General features: G+C 40.9%; 1 protein-coding gene across 9 annotated transcripts in view; it reads left to right on the top strand.

Moving 5' to 3' along the window:
* The window catches only part of LOC135097967 (uncharacterized), a 29235-nt gene that overhangs the window by 2704 nt on the left and 4555 nt on the right, over positions 1-21976 (top strand). For 4 of the 9 annotated variants that reach the window (XM_064000110.1, XM_064000109.1, XM_064000111.1 and 1 more), the window contains exons 3-13: positions 2555-2640; positions 2943-3106; positions 3600-3810; positions 13366-13450; positions 13604-13700; positions 14641-14821; positions 15372-15472; positions 15821-15899; positions 19429-19646; positions 20228-20379; positions 21135-21223. In XM_064000110.1, the coding sequence (XP_063856180.1) occupies positions 3705-3810; positions 13366-13450; positions 13604-13700; positions 14641-14821; positions 15372-15472; positions 15821-15899; positions 19429-19646; positions 20228-20379; positions 21135-21162 (1047 nt within the window). In that variant the 5' untranslated portion in view covers positions 2555-2640; positions 2943-3106; positions 3600-3704 and the 3' untranslated portion in view covers positions 21163-21223. Of the gene's footprint in view, positions 1-2554; positions 2641-2708; positions 3107-3599; positions 3811-13365; positions 13451-13603; positions 13701-14640; positions 14822-15371; positions 15473-15820; positions 15900-19428; positions 19647-20227; positions 20380-21134; positions 21234-21976 lie in introns of those variants that run through there. The other 5 variants (XM_064000115.1, XM_064000112.1, XM_064000114.1 and 2 more) reach the window with 4 other exon arrangements.

Genomic DNA, 21976 nt, shown 5'->3' with positions numbered 1-21976 from the left:
CAAGACCTTGCATTTAGTATACAACAAACTAACTTACCAGCTTCCTGTGTTAGCTTAATTCTATCTTGTTCGTATTCTTAATGCTTTGCTTTCTCATAAAAAAAAACATTTTCAAAGGCCATACAGATGATCACCAAAATTCTCATGGGGCATTTTCTTTCTCTCTTGCAAAATCCTTGCATTGTCAGTCATGAAAATGCCCCTGGAAACCATAACAACACCAACTGAGTAAAGATAAAGGTGAAAATAATGATAGTGGTTGTGGCAGTGGTGGTGGTGGTGGTGGTGGCTCTGAGGAGAATTAAGTACTAATATCAGAAGGATGTGGTTTTCATGTTGCAGAAGAAACCAGATGGAAAAAAAGGTGTGTGTGTGTGTGTGTGTGTGTGTGTGTGTGTGTGTGTGTGTGTGTGTGTGTGTGTGTGAGAGAGAGAGAGAGAGAGAGAGAGAGAGAGAGAGAGAGAGAGAGAGAGAGAGAGAGAGAGAGAGAGAGAGAGAATGGCTGGGTTAGGGAGAGAGAAGAGAAAGAGAAAGAGGTAAGTGGAGATATAGAGACAAGGGAGAAGGAAGGAAAAGCAGAGGAGTTATGGGAGAGATGGCAGAAATGGAGGAGGGAGGGAGGGTAGAAGAGCAGTATGTGAGTGTGAGTGGAGTCAACATATAAAAGGGAGAGAAATGAATACTCCAAAGAGGGAAGAAATAAAGAATTCATGAAAAGATATTATAGACATATGTAAGGATGAACCAAGGATGTTCTATAGAACAGTAAAATGAAGAATAAGAATGGGTTCAACAAACTGAAAATAAATGGTAAACATGTTGAAGAAGAAGCACAAATTGCAGAGGTTTTGAATGACTTCTTTCAAAGTGTCTTCACTGGAGAGGGAACATTTGGTAGACCGGTGATGGCAGATGTGATAGTAGAAGGACTGAGTGAGATTAAGGTAACAGTGGATGAGGTAAGAATAATGATGGAAGACTTGGATGTGAGGAAGGCACAGGGACCTGATGGAGTGTCTGATTAGGTGGTGAAGGAATGCAGAGATCAACCTGCACACATGATTTACAAACTCATCATAACTTCATTAAGGAAAGGAGTGGTGCCCAACATTGGAAAAAAAGCAGGTATAGTCCCCATATATAAGAGTGGAAGCAAAGAAGAACCATTTAATTATAGACCAGCATCATTAACAAGTGTAGTGGCAAAATTGTGCCAAAGAATAGTGAAGCAAAGATGGAGTGAATATCTGGAAAAGAGAGAAATATTAACAGACAGACAATTCAGATTTAGGAAAGGAAGGTCATGTATAACAAATTTAAGGTGTTTCTACTCCAGTCATAGATATGGTACAAGAAAGAGAGGGATGGGCAGATTGTGTTTATTTTGATAAGGTGCCCCACAGCAGACTGTTGTGGAAATGAGAAATGTCTGGTGGGCTGAGAGGAGCACTCCTACATTGGATCAGTGACTTTCTGAGAGGAAGGGAAATGAGAACAGTGGTCAAAGATAAAAAGTCATCATGGAGAGAGGTAATTAGTGGTGTTCTCCAGGGTTCAGTACTACCACCAGTCATGTTTGCTACCTGTGTGAATGATGTGATGGAAGGGGTGAATAGTTACATGAGTCTATTTGCTGATGATGCAAAATTGATGGGAAAAGTGGAGAGGACAGAGGATTGTGAAGCTCTACAGGGAGATCTGAATGTGATTTGGGATTGGAGTGACACTTGGAAAATGGAGTTTAACATAAAAAAATGTGGAATGTTGAAGTTTGGGCATAGTTGTGTGATGCCAGTCTTCAGTTATAAATTGGGTAATGAGGAAATAAAAGTGAAGAGTGAAGAGAAAGACCTTGGAATTACTGTCATTGATAAGTTGTCCTCAGAGGTACATGTAAGAAGAAAGACAGGGGAAACATATAATCTGGTGAGAAACATAAGAACATCATTCAACTATCTGGATGAAGAGATGATTAGGGATGTAACTGGCAATGATAAGACCTAGTTTGAAATATGCAGCAGTAATGTGGTCTCCCAGCACTAAAAGGGACATAAAGAAATTAGAAAGAATACAGTGAGCAGCGACAAAGTTGCCTCTGACCCTATCAGACTTATCATATGAAGAGAGACTAAAACTAAACCTACCCACCCTTGGAAGAGAGAAGAGAGAGAGGTGATCTGATGGCATTATATTGGATTTTGTCAGACTGTGAAAAATTGGACCAGAGTAATTTGGTGGTGAGAGACTTCAGAAGCACAAGAGGGCATGAGAAGATGAAGAAGAAGGGTGTGTGTAGAAGGATATTAAGAATAGTTTCCTGCAAAGTACTGCAGAAATCTGGAAACACACACACACACACACACACACACACACACACACACACACACACACACACACACACACACACACACACACACACACACACACACACACACACACACACACACACACACTTAAAAACATCTGAAAATTTTTACTATAAACTTGTAAATTTGTTCATAATTGTATGACTTCTTATATGTCACCTCTTATGTGACCTGTTATGACCTCTCAGGGACAGCCTTGGTGGCATCCATTACTGGCAGAAGGCCCAATGTGCTGAGTGACAGGGCAGCATGACCTTGCACATCAGAGGGTCAGGTCAGTGTGTGCATTGTGCATATTGTGCCTTAGTGGACTGTCACCTCTCTCTCTCTCTCTCTCTCTCTCTCTCTCTCTCTCTCTCTCTCTCTCTCTCTCTCTCTCTCTCTCTCTCTCTCTCTCTCTCTCTCTCTCTCTCTCTCTCTCTCTCTCTCATTCATATCAGCGCTCTATTCTCTTCTCCCATTCATTAGAGGTCATCCCCTTGCACCCACAGCATGTATTGCACTCATACACATCTCCTCCCTTTCCCAGTTCTACACATTTCTCTCATCTCCTGCATTGTGTCACTGTCTCCTTAGTATGGCTGGGCAAGGTCACCTAATATTGAGACAGTAGCTCCTCGTTGGTCACTGCCAGGTTCTGTTTTGGATCTTCACGGCAATTTCCACACCAGCAAACACTACAAGCTTGACTACACTAATCCTGTCTCCAGTGAAGCTAAGAGTGGGAGTGTTCTTACCAAGTATGTGTTGTGTTGTGGAGTTTTTAGTTTAGTATTAGTCACTGTCCTTCCTTAATATGTTACTGGAATCATGAAAACACCCTTGCAAACCATAAGAACATCTGCTAAAACCTGTTAAAGTATCATTAACCCTTTTAAACCATTATTTGAATCACAAAAACATCCTTGCAAACCCTGACAGCATCCACTAAAACCTGTTAAACTGTCACTAGCCTTATCAAACCATTACTTGATCATGCAAACACCCTTGAAAAACCTGGTAACATCCATTAAAGTCTGTTGAACTATTACTGACCTTATTAAACCATTACTTGAATCATGAAAATGCCCTTGAAAACCCTGATAACATCCACTAAAGCCTTTTAAACTATCATTTCAATCAGGGGAGCTTCCAACACCATTAGAGCCAGTTAATAAAGAAAAGGCGCTGAGATATTAGGGATTGCACATTTCAAGCTGTAGCCTTACCTCACATCCTTAACTCCCATAACAGGGCCTTTGTTGGAGGCATCCCCTGTGATACAGTGGACGAGAACCTGGAGACACACTGACAAGGGAGAAGGTTACTTGTCGCTCCAAGGCTAAGCTGGTTGGCCCCATGAATGCCACTGTCTACGTTACTGGAAGAGGGGCATCTGAAGTGACCAAGACAGGAATGTATGTGGACTCCCAGGACAGATTGTACCAGTTCCATACATATGCTGGTGTGTACATATAGTGTGCCTGCATATGTATGCATGTGGATCTAGTCTTACCTTATGTGATCAGTGACTTTATCCTGACTATTGGAAATAACTGTATAGGAATTAAGCTTATAATGCCCTGTGTTTTAGTAGTAGATTGTTGTGTTTTTCTTAGTTTTTACATGGTGTCCTCCAAGTTTAGGTACACACTTTGGGATTTGATAGTTCAAGTAATTCTAAATTGAAAATACTCTATACACATATGCTGTGTTTTGCTTTATTTTGTGAGAAATTAATGCGTAGCTAAGTTGTGAATTGCGGGAGCTGCTTGCCTGGGTGTGCCTCCGTCTCTTTCCTCCCTCCTTGGCTCATTACGTGGCTCATTACGTACTCACATGGTGCTGCACAGCATGAAGTGATAATTTTTTGTGTTCAACGTATGCAGTCAAATCCTTACAGGAAATAGCAAATGACAGATTAAATTTTTGTATGTGTCTGAAGAAAATGTGCAGGTAACACAGCAATACAGTGGTTATTCAGTGCTGCTTTTTAAAACATACATGGCAATTCACTGCAAATGTCATCCCCTTTGACAGTCATCATCTTGACATTTAAATGGTAAGCCTTGTCAATCAAGTGACTGCCTAAGTGCATCATTTCTCTCCTGTCATTCCTTATCTGCTCTGCTGCTTCCTCAGTGGGGTGAATCAGCTCCTCTCTGTAACATGATTTGTTCTTGTACACCAAGGATTTCATGAGTCCCCAAAGGAAAGAAATCCGTTGGTGTTAGGTGAGGGGATCTTGCTGGCCATTCCTGTGGGCCTCCATGACCTATCCATCATCAGGAAACTGATCCCAGGCAAGCAGCTCCCACAACACACAACTTACATGTTAATTTTTCACAAAATAAAGCAAACAGCGTGTGTGTGTATAGAGTATTTTTGACCCAGGATTACTTGAACTATCATATCCCAAGGTATGTACCTTAATTTATGGGACACCCTGTATTGTTAGTACACACACACACACACACACACACACACACACACACACACACACACACACACACACACACACACACACACACACACACACACACACACACACACACACACACACTGTGCCGCCCAGCTAATTGGACACATCCACAGCAGCTCCAAGGAGTTAACTAGGTTTTGGTTGTACAGGGGAGCTGAGCTTGAGTCCTGTCTCCATAATAGGGAATTGTGTGATGTGTGAGTGCAGGGGAAGTGAAGTGTAAATTGGGAAGTGGCCGAAAAGGTGATTGGGAGAGTAGTGTAGAGGTAAACATTATCTTACCAGGGAATATCAAGAAGGAAGATGTCAGTGGACATGGCAAATATTTTTGAGGGTTTCAAGGAAGAAGACCTCAGTGTAGCTCATACAAATAAACGAATGTGGAAAATTGAAGAAAATGTCAAAATACAAAAAGAAATACGTCACTTAGCAGTGATAATATAGACATGAAAGGAAGAGAGAGGGAGGTGGGTGGTGACAATGTAAAAAAGATATCCAGTGATATAATAGAGATGAAGAAGAAGATGGAAAAAGAAAGGAAAACAAAGAACTTAGAGAAGAGGTGACAAAAATAGTGACTTAAACAAGAAGTACTATAAAGAAATAAAAAAACTCAAGGAAGAGAACAAGGTGTTAAAGAAAGCTTTACAAAAGAGAGAGAGAGAGAGAGAGAGAGAGAGAGAGAGAGAGATTAAGGATGGGAAAGTGAAAGGGTAGTGACAGCAGAAGTCAAAAGTTGAAAAGAAGAGAGAGAACAACAACAAAAGGCAGATATGGAGGAGATAATAAGGCAACAGCAACAGGAACACAATAAGGACATGGAAAAGCAAGTGATTAAGATAATAAAGGAAAAAAGTAATCTTGTGAGAGACATGGTACAGAGAAAGATGAATGTGATGGTATTTGAGGCCAAGGAGAACCTACTCATGAAAATAGCTACAGAGAAAAAAAAAAAGAGGCAAAAAGGGTTAAGGAGATTATAGCAGAAGTGGCAGAGGAAGGAGAGGAGATAGTTGAACAAATTGAAGAGGTTTACAGGATTGAAAAAGTACAACAAAAATGGAACAAGACCAATGAAAATAAGATTCATGTCACAAACAGCAGCAAAACATGTCTTGCAAAGAACAGGAAAATTGGTAAAAGTAGAAGAAATGAAGGAAATGTGGATAAAAATGAGACATGAACAAAGGAGAGAGAAGTAAACTGAAAGAGTTGAGAGTAGAGGCCCAGTCAAAAAACAAGGAGAGAACACAAGAACAAGCGAGGAGATTCATTTTGAAAGTTCTGGACATGAAAGTGAGGAAATGGTGCCACAAAGATGCCACACAAGATCACCAGGCAGAAGTTTAAAGATTATGTATACTAATATAGATGGTTTGGTGTTGAGCCTATTGGAACTTAAAGACTACCTAAAGAACAATAAATCAGATGTGGTATGTTTAATGGAAAACAAACTAAAAGAGGAAATAGAGTTGGGATTTGCAAAGGAAGGTTATAGTGCATGGAGGAGAGATAGAAAAGGAAAGGGAGGAGCAGGAGCAATGATATTGGTAAAAGAGGATATTGTTGTTGATGAAGTTGAATATGGTGATGAAATGGCAGAAACTTTGAGTGTTGTGATTAGGATCAAATGAAGTGAAAAAAAGGAAAGTTACTGTGATGTACATACCACCGAAAACTAATGCATGGGAGACCAATAGATATGAAACTATTAAACTAGAAACAAGAAATAGCACAGAGGAAATGATAAGAAAAAGTAACAAAGTGCTCTTAGTAGGCAGCTTCAACACTAAAGGAATTAAACTGGAGGAGATGGAAGTGAAAGAAAATGTCAGGTCATGGAGTGAAGAACTTATTTTTTTTATATATTTACTTATTTATTTATTTTTTTTATGTAGGAGGGACACCAGCCAAGGGCAACAAAAATCCAGTAAAAGAAAAGCCCACTGAGATGCCAGTCCCCAAATATGGTCAGAAGTGGTAGTCAAGAATTGAAGGATAGGTGTCTTGAAACCTTCCTCTTGAAGGAGTTCAAGTCATAGGAAGGTGGAAATACAGAAGTAGGCAGGGAGTTCCAGAGTTTATCAGAGAAAGGGATGAATGACTGACTGAGAATACTGGTTAACTCTTGCAGTAGAGAGGTGGACAAAGTAGGGGTGAGAGAAAGAAGAGAGTCTTGTGCAGCGAGGCCATGGTAGGAGGGAGACATGCAGTTAGCAAGATCAGAAGAGCAGTTAGCATGAAAATAGTGATAGAAGATAACAAGAGATGCAACATTACAGCAATGAGAAAGAGAATGAAAACAGTTAGTTACAGGAGAGTTGATGAGATGAAGAGCTTTTGATTCTACCCTGTCTAGAAGAGTGGTATGAGTGGAACCCTCCCAGACATGTGAAATATACTCCATACACAGACAGATAAGGCCCTTCCACAGAGTTAGCAGCTGGGGCGGGTGAGAAAAACTGGCGGAGATGTCTCAGAACACTTAACTTCATAAAAGATGATTTAACTAGAGATGATATGTGAAGTTTCCAGTTTAGATTATAAGTAAAGGACAGACCGAGGATGTTCAGTGTAGAAGAGGGGAACAGTTGAGTGTCAATGAAGAAGAGGGGATAGTTGTCTGGAATGTTGTGTTGAGTTGATAGATGGAGGAATTGAGTTTTTGAGGTATTGAACAATACCAAGTTTGCTCTGCCCCAATCAAAAATTCTAGAGACATCAGAAGTCAGGTGTTCTGTGGCATCCGTGTGAACTGTTTACTTTCTGAAGGGTTGGATGTCTACAAAAAGACGTAGAAAAGTGCAGGGTGGTATCATCAACATACCATGCATACCATGATGGTCAATACAATCAGACAGTGGGTGAATGAACCTACAAGATACAGAGAAGAACCATCACAGCTGGACTTAGTGTCTACAAAAATCCCAGAAAGTAGACCAAGTATTCATTGAGTCCACTGGAAAGAAATGATCATGTGACAATAGAAATAGTACCGTAGTAGGAAAAAGTGCTGCACAGGAATGAACAATTTAGAAATGGGAGACAGAACTATGCTAAGGCAAACTTTGCAGAACCTAATAAAATTTATGGAAAAAAGAATTGGAAAGAGCTATTTAAAGGTAAAGTAGTGCAAGAAAAATATGAGATACATTTGAGCAAGTATAGAGACAGGGTGCAACAGTTTGTGCAAAGTTATAAAGTGAAAATTTGGAAGCATGAATGGTATAATGGCAGGTGAGTAGAAGCAAAAAAGAAAAAGGACAGGGCATGGAGGAAAATTATGAGAAAACTGAACACAAATACTAGGGGAGAATACAGAAAGGCAAGGAATGAATATGGTATAATAAGAAGAAAAGAAGAAAGAAATTTTGAAAGTGAGATAATAAGAAAATGCAAGGAAGAGCCCAAACTCTTTTACAGCTACATAAATGGGAAAATGAAACAGGGATGACATAAAAAAATTAAGAAGAGAAGGAAGAATTTATGAAACTACTGAGATGAATGAGAGTTTTCAGTCTGTATTTACAAAGGAAACTGATTTTATGATATTGAAAATAGTATCACAGAATGAGGGAATACAGGAGATACAAGTAAATAGTCAAGAAATCAAGAAACTGCTGGAAGAGCTGGATTTTAGAAGAGCTATGTGACCAGATCAAGTAACAATCAAGTAACAATCAAGTAACAATCAAGTAATGATAATTACTCCCAGTGAGGTCTAAAGCACTGTTCAGGGGGTGCTGTGAACTTATCATTAAACCCAGCTGTGACCTCACTGAACATTTCCCTTTGTGTCTCACAACACAAGGGGGCAGTCACAGCCTGCCCTCTAAAGACAACTCTCTTCCTCCACACAAAACTACAAGCACCTAATAACACACACATCCTTCCCTCAAAAATTTCAAAATCATCATGGCGACTCCTACACCACCCTCAGAGTCCCCATCTGGGGAGGGGACCATAAATGTCCTCAGGTCGGACTGCCTTTCTGTCAACGACCCTAAGTGTCTTGACACCCCCCTCCTCAACTTTTTCTTCATTAACTTCTGCAACATTCGCGGTCTAAGATCTAATTTTCAATCTGTAGAACACCACCTCTCCTCTTCTAAACCTTATCTTCTTTTCCTCACTGAAACTCAGGTGTCTGAGGCAACTGACAGTAGCCCCTTTTCTGTTCCCTCCTACTTTCTCTATCCTCATTTTCGATCCAAAGCTGGATGTTGCATTTATGTGCGCAATGACTTAACCTGCTCTCGTGCCCACACTCTTGAATCTTCCGAGTTTTCCACCATCTGGCTACGACTACAGAGTCACTCTCAAACTAAATTTGTCTGTGCTGTATACCTTTCACCAAACTACTCTATAAGAAATTGACTACTTAACTTCCAAAGTGGAGCACATTCTGATCCTCTTCCCTTTTGCAGAGATCTCCATTCTTGGAGACTTCAGTGTTCACCACCAGCTTTGGCTTTCCTCTCCCTTCACTGACCATCCTGGTGAACTAGCCTACGGTTTGGTATCCTCCACGACCTAGAGCAATTGGTGCAGTACCCTACTCGTACTCCTGACCGTCTTGGAGATACGCCCAACATTCTTGACCTTTTCCTGACCTCTAATCCTTCTGCTTATACTGTCACCCTTTCTTCTCCGTTGGGCTCCTCCGATCACAATCTCATATCTGTATCTTGTCCTATTGCTCCAATCTCTCCTCAGGATCCCCCTAAGCGAAGGTGCCTCTGGCGTTTTGCCTCTGCTAGTTGGGGGGACCTGAGGAGGTATTTTGCTGATTTTCCTTGGAATGACTACTGCTTCCGTATCAGAGACCTATCTTTGTGTGCTGAGCGCATAACGGAGGTGATAGTGTCTGGCATGGAGGCGTACATTCCTCACTCTTTTTCTCGACCTAAACCTTCCAAACCTTGGTTTAACACAGCTTGTTCTCGTGTTATACATGATAGAGAGGTGGCCCACAAAAGGTACTTAAGCCTTCCATCACCAGAATCTCATGCACTTTATATTTCTGCCTGGAACCATGCCAAGTCTGTTCTCCAACTAGCCAAAAATTCCTTCATGAACAGAAAGTGTCAAAACCTTTCAAGATCTTACTCCCCTCGTGACTTCTGGCATCTAGCCAAAAATATCTCCAATAACTTTGCTTCTTCTTCCTTCCCTCCTTTATTTCAACCAGATGGCACCACTGCTATCACATCTGTTTCTAAAGCTGAACTCTTCGCTCAGACCTTTGCTAAAAACTCTACTTTGGACGATTCAGGACTTGTTCCTTCCTCTCTTCCAGCCTCTGATTTCTTCATGCTACCTATTAAAATTCTTCGCAATGATGTTTTCCATGCCCTTGCTGGCCTAAACCCTCGGAAGGCTTATGGACCTGATGGGATCCCTCCTATTGTTCTCCGAAACTGTGCCTCCGTGCTTGCACCTTGCCTAGTCAAACTCTTTCAGCTCTCTGTCAACATCTACCTTTCCTTCTTGCTGGAAATTTGCCTACATTCAGCCTGTTCCTAAAAAGGGTGACCATTCCAATCCCTCAAACTACCATCCTATTGATTTAATTTCCTGCCTATCTAAAGTTTTTGAATCTATCCTCAACAGGAAGATTCTTAAACATCTCTCACTTCACAACCTTCCAAACTACCCTCCTACGGCTTCTCTCCTTCTCTCTGTAACTTCATCTCAAGTTTCCTTTCTAACTGTTCTATTGCTGCTGTGGTAGACGGTCACTGTTCTTCTCCTAAATCTATTAAAAGTGCTGTTCCTCAGAGTTCTGTCCTGTCACCCACTCTCTTATTATTCATTAATGATCTTCTAAACCAAACTTCTTGTCCTATCCACTCCTATGCTGATGATACCACCCTGCACTTTTCCATGTCTTTTCATAAACATCCAGCCCTACAGGAGGTAAACATTTTACGCAGGGGAGCCACAGAATGCTTGTCTTCTGATCTTTCTAAAATTTCTGATTGGGGCAGAGCAAACTTGGTATTGTTCAATGCCTCAAGAACTCAATTCCTCCATTTATCAACTCGACACAACCTTCCAGACAACTATCCCCTCTTCTTCAATGCCACTCAACTGTCCCCCTCTTCTACACTGAACATCCTTGGTCTGTCCTTTACTTATAATCTGAACTGGAAACTTGACATCAAATCTCTAGCTAAAACAGCTTCTATGAAGTTAGGCATTCTGACACGTCTCCGCCAGTTTTTCTCACTCCCCAAGCTGGTAACTCTGTACAAGGGCCTTATCCGTCCATGTATGGAGTATGCTTCACATGTCTGGGGGAGTTCCACTCATACCGCTCTTCTAGACAGGGTGGAATCAAAAGCTTTTTTGTCTCATCAACTCCTGTCCTCTAATTGACTGTCTTCAGCCTCTCACCACTGCAATGTTGCATCTCTTGTTATTTTCTATCGCTATTTTCATGCTAACTGCTCTTCTGATCTTGCTAACTGCATGCCTGCCCTCCTCCTGCAGCCTCGCTGCACAAGACTTTCTTCTTTCTCTCACCCCTATTCTGTCCACCTCTCTAACACAAGAGTTAACCAATATTCTCAATCATTCATCCCTTTCTCTGGTAAACTCTGGAACTTCCTGCCTGCTTCTGTATTTCCACCTTCCTATAACTTGAATTCCTTCAAGAGGGAGGTTTCAAGACACTTATCCATCATTTTTTTACTACTGCTTTGACCCTTTTATGGGACTGGCATTTCAGTGTTTTTTTTTTTTTTATTGGATTTTTGTTGCCCTTGGCCAGTGCCCCTCCTACATAAAAAAAAAAAGGATGGATATTAAAAGAATGCAGAGAACAAATGGAAGACCCCATATGGGATATAATTAACAGCTTGTTGAGAGAAGGAAATGTACCAAGGGAATGGAAAAGAGCTAACATAGTGCCAGTATACAAAGGGGGAAATAAAATGGAACCATTAAAATACAAACCAGTGTCTTTAACAAGTATTGTAAGCAAGCTTTTTGAAATAGTAATTAAAGACAGATGGGTGCAGTATTTAGAAGATGAAAAGATAATTACAGAAAAGCAATTTGGATTCAGAAAAGGAAGATCCTGTGTCACAAATCTACTGAGCTTCTATACAAAAGTAATAGATGGAGTGCAAGAGAGGGACTGATGGGTTTGTACGGTACACCTGGATCTCTAAAAAGCATTTGATAAAGTTCCCCACAAAAGTCTTATGTGGAAATCAGAGAATGGAGGAGGGCTAAAGGGAGCAACATTAAGATGGATGAAGGATTATTTACAAGGGAGGGAAGTGACAACAGTGATCAGAGACAATAATTCAAGTTGGCGCAAAGTGACAAGTGGGGTACCGCAAGGATCTGTGTTGGCACCTATTATGTTTCAAATATATGTAAATGATATGACAGAGGATCTAAATAGTTATATAAACCTTTTTGTTGATGATGGAAAAATAATGAAAATAATAAAGGATGAAAATGACTGCAAGGAGTTACAAAAGGATATTGACAAGATACATGCATGAAGCCAAAGATGGAAACTAGAATTTAATGCTTTCTAGTATTAAATTCTAAATTCCATGGCTTGGAAATAAGAAAAAGTAAAAAGAGACCTTCATGGAATTACAAAATGGGATGAAAAATAATAAAAAGTAATGAAGAAAAGATTTGGGAGTAATGATTCAGGACACACTATCACCTGAAAGCCACATAAACAGAATATTTGGCTCTATATACAGCTTGTTAAGACATTAGGGTGGTGTTTAACTATTTAGATAAAGAAATTATGAAGAAAATTATAACAAGCATGATACAACCTAAATTAGAACATGCAGCAGTAGTTTAGGCTGCGCATAGAAAAAAAAAAAAAGATATACAGAAACTGGAAAGAACACAGAGGATAGCAACAAATTTAGTACCATAATTGAAAGACTTAAGCTATGAAGAAAGACTTGAAGAGATGGGATTACCAACACTACAAGAGAGAAGAGAAAGAGGAGACCTGATTACAATATACAAATTAGTAATAGTAAACAATATAGAAAGAATAGACAGAAATGACTTGGTACCACAGATGGAGGAAGGAGAGAGACAGATGAGGCAGCATGGGAAGAAAATAAAGAAGAGTGAATCTTAAGCAACATCAAAGAATACAGCTTCTCATATTGAACTATTGAAATCTGGAATGATTTGAAGGAAGAGGTGGTTGTGGTAAACAATGTACACATGTTTAAAGAGAAACTGGATAAATATGGTTATTGAGACAAGGCAAAATGAGCTTTGGTTTGTGCCCTGGACAATACAACTAGGTAGACACACACACACACACACACACACACACACACACACACACACACACACACACACACACGATCAGCATGAGTGTTTATATAGATGCAAGGGACAAAAAAAAAAAAAAAAAAAAACTGAAGGAGACTTGTCCATGACACCAACCCTTCATTCTAGGTAAACAGCAAAAGAAGTGTGTATGTAGTAGTGCAATGTGGAGTGGCTAGTGGAGTGACGTGGTGTGTCTCCATGCAGGTATGCACAATGTGAGTCCTCTCAGGGCGGCACGCTGTTCACTATTGATGGTGTTGGCTTTGACCCATACAAGGAGCAGACCAAGGTACAGCAACAGTGGTGCTGGCTACTCCTTCACTACCCTGTGTTTCTGTATTGCAATGCCCCTGTGGGAGTGCCATGAGTTATGAGGTGTGATGTTCTTGGCTTTGACTCATACAAGGAGAGAGTGCTGTGAGTAATGAGGTTTATGCTGCAGGTGTTGGTGGGGGGTGCTCAGTGTGCCATCCAGGACATCACTGATGAGCAAATCCGGTGCCTCACTCCAACCCAAGGGAAGGCCTCGGCTGGCTCAGGTCAGTTCACTGTCTTGCTGGTCATCACTGTACAGGGAGTCCTCAGTTTACAGTGATCTCAGTTTCTGCTGTTTTGGGGGTGTGATGCAGGCAGTTCTTCCCCCCCCCCTTTTTTTTTTACTGATTTATTTCATTATTTTTATTTATTGTATGTCCTTCATGTGTTTTCTTTACAGGTACAGTAGTTATGTTTAAAAAGTCTTGATTAAGTTATTTAGGTTTTTTCAAAGGGAAACAGTGATAGTTTGAAAGGCTCTAGTGTTAGTTATTTAGGTTCTTCAAGAGGGCACAGTGGTAGTTTGAAAGGCTCTAGTGTAAGTTATTTAGGTTTTTCACGGGGACGGACTGCTAGTGTAAAAGGCTCTAGTGTAAGTTTTTTTTTTTTTTTCAAGTATTTTATAATTCTGATGGTAGATTAAGAAGGGCAGTAGTAATTTAACAGACTCTATTGGAAGTTATTGCGGTTTTCGAGGGTGTTCTGTCATGACTTACTGTAGGTACTTACTACTTAGGCTGGTTCAGACCTATACTCAAAACTAGTTTATGACATGGCATAGGAACTGAACTCCATCTTAACTCAAGGACCTCCTGTGTTTTGAAATGCTGTCCATTCATTAGGGTTGTTTTTACAGGCCATAGAGAGGATTGATCAAGTTCTCATTTTTTTTTTTTTTTTACCAAATGATGCAGAATCTGTTGAAGTATTACTAGAATCATGAAAACACACATGAAAACCCTTATAACTTGTGCTGGAATCTGTTAAATTATCACTAGCCTTGTTTAACTATCAAGAAAATCACAAGTAGTCTTGAAAACCACACTGGAGCCTGTTAATCAAGAAAATCACAAGTAGTCTTGAAAACCACACTGGAGCTTGCTAAACTATCACTACAATCACACACGCACACACACACACACACTTCATCCTTTCCATGTACAGGTGAGCGCAGGTTACTTGTTGAGCTGTACCAAGGGGAATACTTTGAGTCCAACTTCCTGGAGGAGACAAGCTGGGCAGCCCTGTCTCCCTCCCATGCTGGTTACAAGGCTTTTGTCCCTCAAGATGCTGAGCTCGAAGTTTCCCATTGAGGTGACCCGGGATACTGTGGGCACTCTGAAAGGTGGGACTCCTGCTTATGTGTGTTATAGTGATAGAGGAAGTGTGTGTCTGTGTTCCCTTATGACTCAATGCAAGATAAGTGATGTATTAGTTCTTCCTGATGGTATTGTGTGCATTTGAGTTAGTGTGTGTCCCCTGCATTCTCTCAGAACTCAGTGCAAGTCTTGTTCTGCCTGTAAGAAAGATAATATATTTAATCTTCATGATGATGAAGAAGAAATATAAAAGTGACACACACACACACATAGACACACACACATACAGACATTCAACCATAATATTTTCAGTTCTTTTTAATGCTGAAGAAGGGATACAAAGGTAATACACAGACATACAAGCATAATATTTTCAGTTCTTTTTAATGGTGAAGAAGGAATGCAGAGGTGACACAGACATGCAACCATAATATTTTCAGTTCTTTTTAATGGTAAAGAAAGAATACAAAGGTGACGCACCAACATACAAGCATAATATTTTTAGTTCTTTCTAATGCTTAAAAAGGAATACAAAGGTGACACTCAAACATACAACCCCATGATCTTCCTGCACAGGGTACCTACATCCACCACATGATGGGACCTACTCTCTATCAGTTCAGGTTGGTGAGCGGATGCTTGTGATGCTGGCAGCCAATGGAGATTCAGACAGCGAAGTAAGACAGACAGAAACACTACTTATTCCATGTCTTGATGAGTTTTTTCACATTGCTTGTCTTTATTTTGAGAAGTTTTAAGAAGAAAAAATAAAAATGTAATCTTTTTTTTTCTTTGTATAAGTGATTGACATGATTTATTTTGTTGCTCATTTGCATTTTGAGAAGCTGGGAAGCCTCTGAGAAAAGTAGAAATATAAGCTTTATTATTATTATTTTTTTTGTGTATGTAAATGATAGACATGATTTATTTGATTTAATCTATACATGGCCTCCCTATCTGTGTGTGTGTGTGTGTGTGTGTGTGTGTGTGTGTGTGTGTGTGTGTCTAGTGTTTTACTTCCACAGTTTGAAGTTATGCAGTGGCAAGAATTTGAACTTAAGAAGGGAACACCTGCTTATTTAGAGATACGGTTCCAGACTAGAGGTTGTTATTGTTACTATTATTATCATTACTATTATTATTATTATTATTATTATTATTATTATTATTATTATTATTATTATTATTGTTGTTGTTGTTGTTGTTGTTGTTGTTGTTGTTGTTGTTGTTGTTCACATTCTGTGCATCTTTTTTTCAGCTATACCAGAATTTTTTTTTTTCTTATGTGGGAAGGACACTGGCCAAGGGCAACAAAAATCCAATAAAAAAATATGCCCACTGAAGTGGGCATATTTTCCCATAAAATGGTCAAAGCAGTGGGCAAAAACTGATGAATAAGTGTCTTGAAACCTCCCTCTTGAAGGAATTCAAGTCATAGGAAGGTGGAAATACAGAAGCAGGCAGGGAGTTCCAGAGTTTACCAGAGAAAGGGATGAATGATTAAAAATACTGGTTAACTCTTGCATTAGAGAGGTGGACAGAATAGGGGTGAGAGAAAGAAGAAAGTCTTGTGCAGTGAGACTGCGGGAGGAGGGAGGCATGCAGTTAGCAAGTTCAGAAGAGCAGTTAGCACGAAAATAGCGGTAGAAGACAGTTAGATATGCAACATTGCGGCGGTGAGAGAGAGGCTGAAGACCGTCAGTTAGAGGAGAGGAGTTGATGAGACAAAAAGCTTTTGATTCCACCCTGTCTAGAAGAGCAGTATGAGTGGAACCCACCCCGACATGTGAAGCATACTCCATACATGGACGGATAAGGCCCTTCTACAGAGTTACCAGCTGGGGGGATGAGAAAAACTGGCGGAGATGTCTCAGAACGCCTAACTTCATAGAACCTGTTTTAGCTAGAGATGAGATGTGAAGTTTCCAGTTCAGATTATAAGTAAAGGACAGACCGAGGATGTTCAGTGTAGAAGAGGGGGACAGTTGAGTGTCATTGAAGAAGAGGGAATAGTTGTCTGGAAGGTTGTGTCGAGTTGATAGATGGAGGAAGTGAGTTTTTGAGGTATTGAACAATACCAAGTTTGCTCTGCCCCAATCAGAAATTTTAGAAAGATCAGAAGTCAAGCGTTCTGTGGCGTCCCTGCGTGAAATGTTTACCTACAGAAGGGTTAGACGTCTATGAAAAGATGTGGAAAAGTGCAGGGTGGTATCATCAGCGTAGGAGTGGATGGGACAAGAAGTTTGGATTATATCATTAATGAATAATAAGAAGAGAGTGGGTGACAGGACAGAACTCTGAGGAACACCACTGTTGATAGATTTAGAAGAAGGACAGTGACCGTCTACCACAGCAGCAATAGAACGATCAGAAAGGAAACTTGAGATGAAGTTACAGAGAGAAAAATAGAAACCGTAGGAGGGTAGTTGGGAAATCAAAGCTTTGTGCCAGATTCTATCAAAAGCTTTTGATATGCCCAAGGCAACAGCAAAAGTTTCACCAAAATCTCTAAAAGAGGATGACCATGACTCAGTAAGGAAAGCCAGAAGTTCACCAGTAGAGTGGCCTTGACGGAACCCATACTGGCGATCAGATAAAAGGTTATGAAGTGATAGATGTTTAAGAATCTTCCTGTTGAGGATAAATTCAAAAACTTTAGATAGGCAGGAAAGTAAAGCAATAGGACGGTAGTTTGAGGGATTAGAACGGTCACCCTTTTTAGGAACAGGTTGAATGTAGGCAAACTTCCAGCAAGAAGGAAAGGTAGATGTTGACAGACAGAGCTGAAAGAGTTTGACTAGGCAAGGTGCAAGCACGGAGGCACAGTTTCGGAGAACAATAGGAGGGAGACCATCAGCTCCATAAACATCATTGCAAAGAATTTTAATAGGTGGCATGAAGTAGTCAGAGGGTGGAGGAGAGGGAGGAACAAGCCCAGAATCATCCAAGGTAGAGTTTCTAGCAAAGGTTTGAGCGAAGAGTTCAGCTTTAGAAATAGATGTGATAGCAGTGGTGCCCTCTGGTTGAAATAGAGGAGGGAAAGAAGAAGAAGCAAAGTTATTGGAGATATTTTTGGCTAGATGCCAGAAGTCACGAGGGGAGTTAGATCTTGAAAGGTTTTGACATTTTCTGTTAATGAAGGAGTTTTTGACTAGTTGGAGAACAGACTTGGCATGGTTCCAGGCAGAAATATAAAGTGCATGAGATTCTGGTGATGGCTTAAGTACCTTTGTGGGCCACCTCTCTATCATGTATAGCACAAGAACAAGCTGTGTTAAACCAAGGTTTAGAAGGTTTAGGACGAGAAAAAGAGTGAGGAATGTACGCCTCCATGCCAGACACTGTCACCTCTGTTATGTGCTCGTCACACAAAGACGGGTCTCTGACACGGAAGCAGTAGTCATTCCAAGGAAAATCAGCAAAATACCTCCTCAGGTCCCCCCAACTAGCAGAGGCAAAACGCCAGAGGCACCTTCACTTAGGGGGATCCTGAGGAGAGATTGGAATGATAGGACAAGACAAAGATATGAGATTGTGATCGGAGGAGCCCAACGGAGAAGAAAGGGTGACACCATAAGCAGTAAGATTATAGGTCAGGAAAAGGTCAAGAATGTTGGGCGTATCTCTAAGACGCTCAGGAATACCAGTAGGGTGTTGCACCAATTGCTCTAGGTCGTGGAGGATAGCAAAGTTGTAGGCTAGTTCACCAGGATGGTCAGTGAAGGGAGAGGAAAGCCAAAGCTGGTGGTGAACATTGAAGTCTCCAAGAATGGAGATCTCTGCAAAAGGGAAGAGGGTCAGAATGTGCTCCACTTTGGAAGTTAAGTAGTCAAAGAATTTGTTTTAGTCAGAGGAGTTAGGTGAGAGGTATACAGCACAGATAAATTTAGTTTGAGAGTGACTCTGTAGTCGTAGCCAGATGGTGGAAAACTCGGAAGATTCAAGAGCGTGGGCACGAGAGCAGGTTAAGTCATTGTGCACATAAACGCAGCATCCAGCTTTGGATCGAAAATGAGGATAGAGAAAGTAGGAGGGAACAGAAAAGGGGCTACTGTCAGTTGCCTCAGACACCTGAGTTTCAGTGAGGAAAAGAAGATGAAGTTTAGAAGAGGAGAGGTGGTGTTCTACAGATTGAAAATTAGATCTTAGACCGCGAATGTTGTAGAAGTTAATGAAGAAAAAGTTGAGGGGGATGTCAAGACACTTAGGGTCGTCGACAGAAATGCAGTCCGACCTGGGGACATTTATGATCCCCTCCCCAGATGGGGACTCTGAGGCTGGTGTAGGAGTCGCCATGATGATTTTAAAATTTTTGAGTGAAGGGTGTGTGTGTTATTAGGTGCTTGTAGTTTTGTGAGGAGGAAGAGAGTTGTCTTTAGGCTGTGACTGCCCCCTTGTGTTGTGAGACACAAAGGGAAACATTCAGTGAGGTCACAGCTGGGTTTAATGATAAGTTCACAGCACCCCCTGAACAGTGCTTTAGACCTCACTGGGAGTAATTATTGTTTTGGCAGGTGTCTTTCTTACATCTTTCTTACAGCTAGGAAAAAGAAATAGCCTACAAAAAGAATTTATCCATACAAAGAGAAGCATTATTCCTTACATTTCAAGCCAACACATCTTTCTCTTACAGCTACAACAGACTTTACTCTTGCTATGAAGGACTTCCACACAAAGTTCACCAGGAGAAGCACCCCTCGGGCCGTTAACGAGAGGCAGCGAGTGACCCTGGACATCATACAGAGGTGGGAGGTGCAGCACATTGAAATACGAGGCACATCTCCTGTCACTGGTGTGCTCTACCTGGACAGGATGACGTCGCCTGTCATTGATATTGCTGACCTTGCACAGGTGAGAGAGAGAGAGAGGCCACACAATTCAAACTGCATTTTCTCTGGTTAATTTTCTTATGGTGTACAGAATTAGATGGTGAAAGAGATGAAGAGTTGGGTGTTATATCATTAACTACTACTACTTCTACTACTACTACTATTAATACTACTACTACTTCTACTACTACTACTACTACTACTACTACTACTACTACTACTACTACTACTACTACTACTACTACTACTACTACTACTACTACTACTACCACCACCACCACCACCACCACTACCATCATTACCATTACCACTACCACTACTATAACTACTTAATGATAGGTATATGAGTGTGTGGTGCTTTGTCTGGACCACCTCATGTGGGATTGGCAACCAGTCATATAGATGGACAGACTATTAATCCAGCACTACTCCTACCTTCAACAACTGCTATTACCAAAAGGATTAGGATATCAGACACTTAAGTAAATCTAACCTTCAGCTTCATTCCCTTTCACTCACAACACTGCAAAGAAAACTTCCCTTGGAAACACCAGCTTCACGTCCATCACAGGAAAAAGTACAACACCACCTCTTTCTACACAGGTTCGAGAGCAGCTGCTGGACATGACAGAGCAGAAATGCCACGTGTACCTCAGTGGGATCCAGACCATGCACTACAGAACATTTGAAGACAAGATAGGACTTCCAGGAATGCTTGGCACTGTAGTAGGGGATGTGGAACCCTTCTGTGGGAGGTAGGAGGGATGTGTGATAGTGTTTGGGAGGGAGGGGGGATGTGTGATAGTGTTTGGGAGGCAGGAGGGATGTGTGACAGTGTTTGGGAGGCAGGAGGGATGTGTGACTGTTTGGAATGTGCAGGCTGGGTGTTGAAAGCTATGGGTTTGAGAGTTTGACCTCCATTGAAGTGTGAGGGTGTTGGAAGTTGTTAGGGAAAAGATGAGAAGAGAATAAGAGCAAGCAAGAATGGAGTGATGGAGTATGTGAGGGAAGGGATAAGGGGTTAATGAGAGAATTTGAACATGTAAGGATGGAAACAAATGAAAGATGGAGCATTGGAGTGTGTGAGAGAGAGGATAGGAAGGGAATAAGATTTAAACATGCATGGATGGAAATAAATGGAGGATGGAGTAGGTGAGGGAGACAAGAAGAGAGAAAGAAAATTAGAACATTCAAGGATGGAAATAGATAGAGGATGGAGTGATGGAGTGTGTGAGGAAGAGGACAAGAGGAGAATGAGAGGAATGGAGCATGGACGGAGGAAATAAAAGGACAGGAATAAACAGATGGATAAATAAATAGGGAAAGTAAAGGAGGCTTGGAAAATATGAAATTATTGAGGAAATGTAGAAGAGCTTGAAAGTACTTGATAGAAGTTGATAGATTACAAGAAATAATTAGTGACATGACAGATCTGGTAATAAAAAAAAGTTGAAAATGAATGACAATATTGATGATGTGTTGATTGTAATGCAGCACAATCTGCCACCAGGAAAGTCTTCAGGTTGTCAAGAAATTAGCCAAGAATCTTCAGGGAGGCTGCATCAAACAGTATGATCAACGCTAACACCTTACTTACAGGTACTTACAGGTACTTAAGCCTTCCATCACCAGAATCTCATGCACTTTATATTTCTGCTCGGAACCATGCCAAGTCTGTTCTCCAACTAGCCAAAAACTCCTTCATTAACAGAAAATGTCAAAACCTTTCAAGATCTAACTCCCCTCGTGATTTCTGGCATCTAGCCAAAAATATCTCCAATAACTTTGCTTCTTCTTCTTACCCTCCTCTACTTCAACCAGATGGCACCACTGCTATCACATCTATTTCTAAAGCTGAACTCTCTGCTCAAACCTTTGCTAAAAACTCTACCTTGGACGATTCTGGGCTTGTTCCTCCCTCTCCTCCACCCTCTGACTACTTCATGCCACCTATTAAAATTCTTCGCAATGATGTTTTCCATGCCCTCGCTGGCCTAAACCCTCGGAAGGCTTATGGACCTGATGGGGTCCCTCCTATTGTTCTCCGAAACTGTGCCTCCGTGCTTGCACCTTGCCTAGTCAAACTCTTTCAGCTCTGTCTGTCAACATCTACCTTTCCTTCTTGCTGGAAGTTTGCCTACATTCAACCTGTTCCTAAAAAGGGTGACCACTCTAATCCCTCAAACTACCGTCCTATTGCTTTAATTTCCTGCTTATCTAAAGTTTTTGAATCTATCCTCAACAGGAAGATTCTTAAACATCTATCACTTCACAACCTTCTATCTGATCGCCAGTATGGGTTCCGTCAAGGCCGCTCTACTGGTGATCTTCTGGCTTTCCTTACTGAGTCTT

This window comes from Scylla paramamosain, unplaced genomic scaffold (genome assembly GCF_035594125.1).
Source record: "Scylla paramamosain isolate STU-SP2022 unplaced genomic scaffold, ASM3559412v1 Contig38, whole genome shotgun sequence".
In the NCBI taxonomy this organism is placed as follows: domain Eukaryota; kingdom Metazoa; phylum Arthropoda; class Malacostraca; order Decapoda; family Portunidae; genus Scylla; species Scylla paramamosain.
This window is presented reverse-complemented; position numbering and strand designations above follow the sequence as displayed.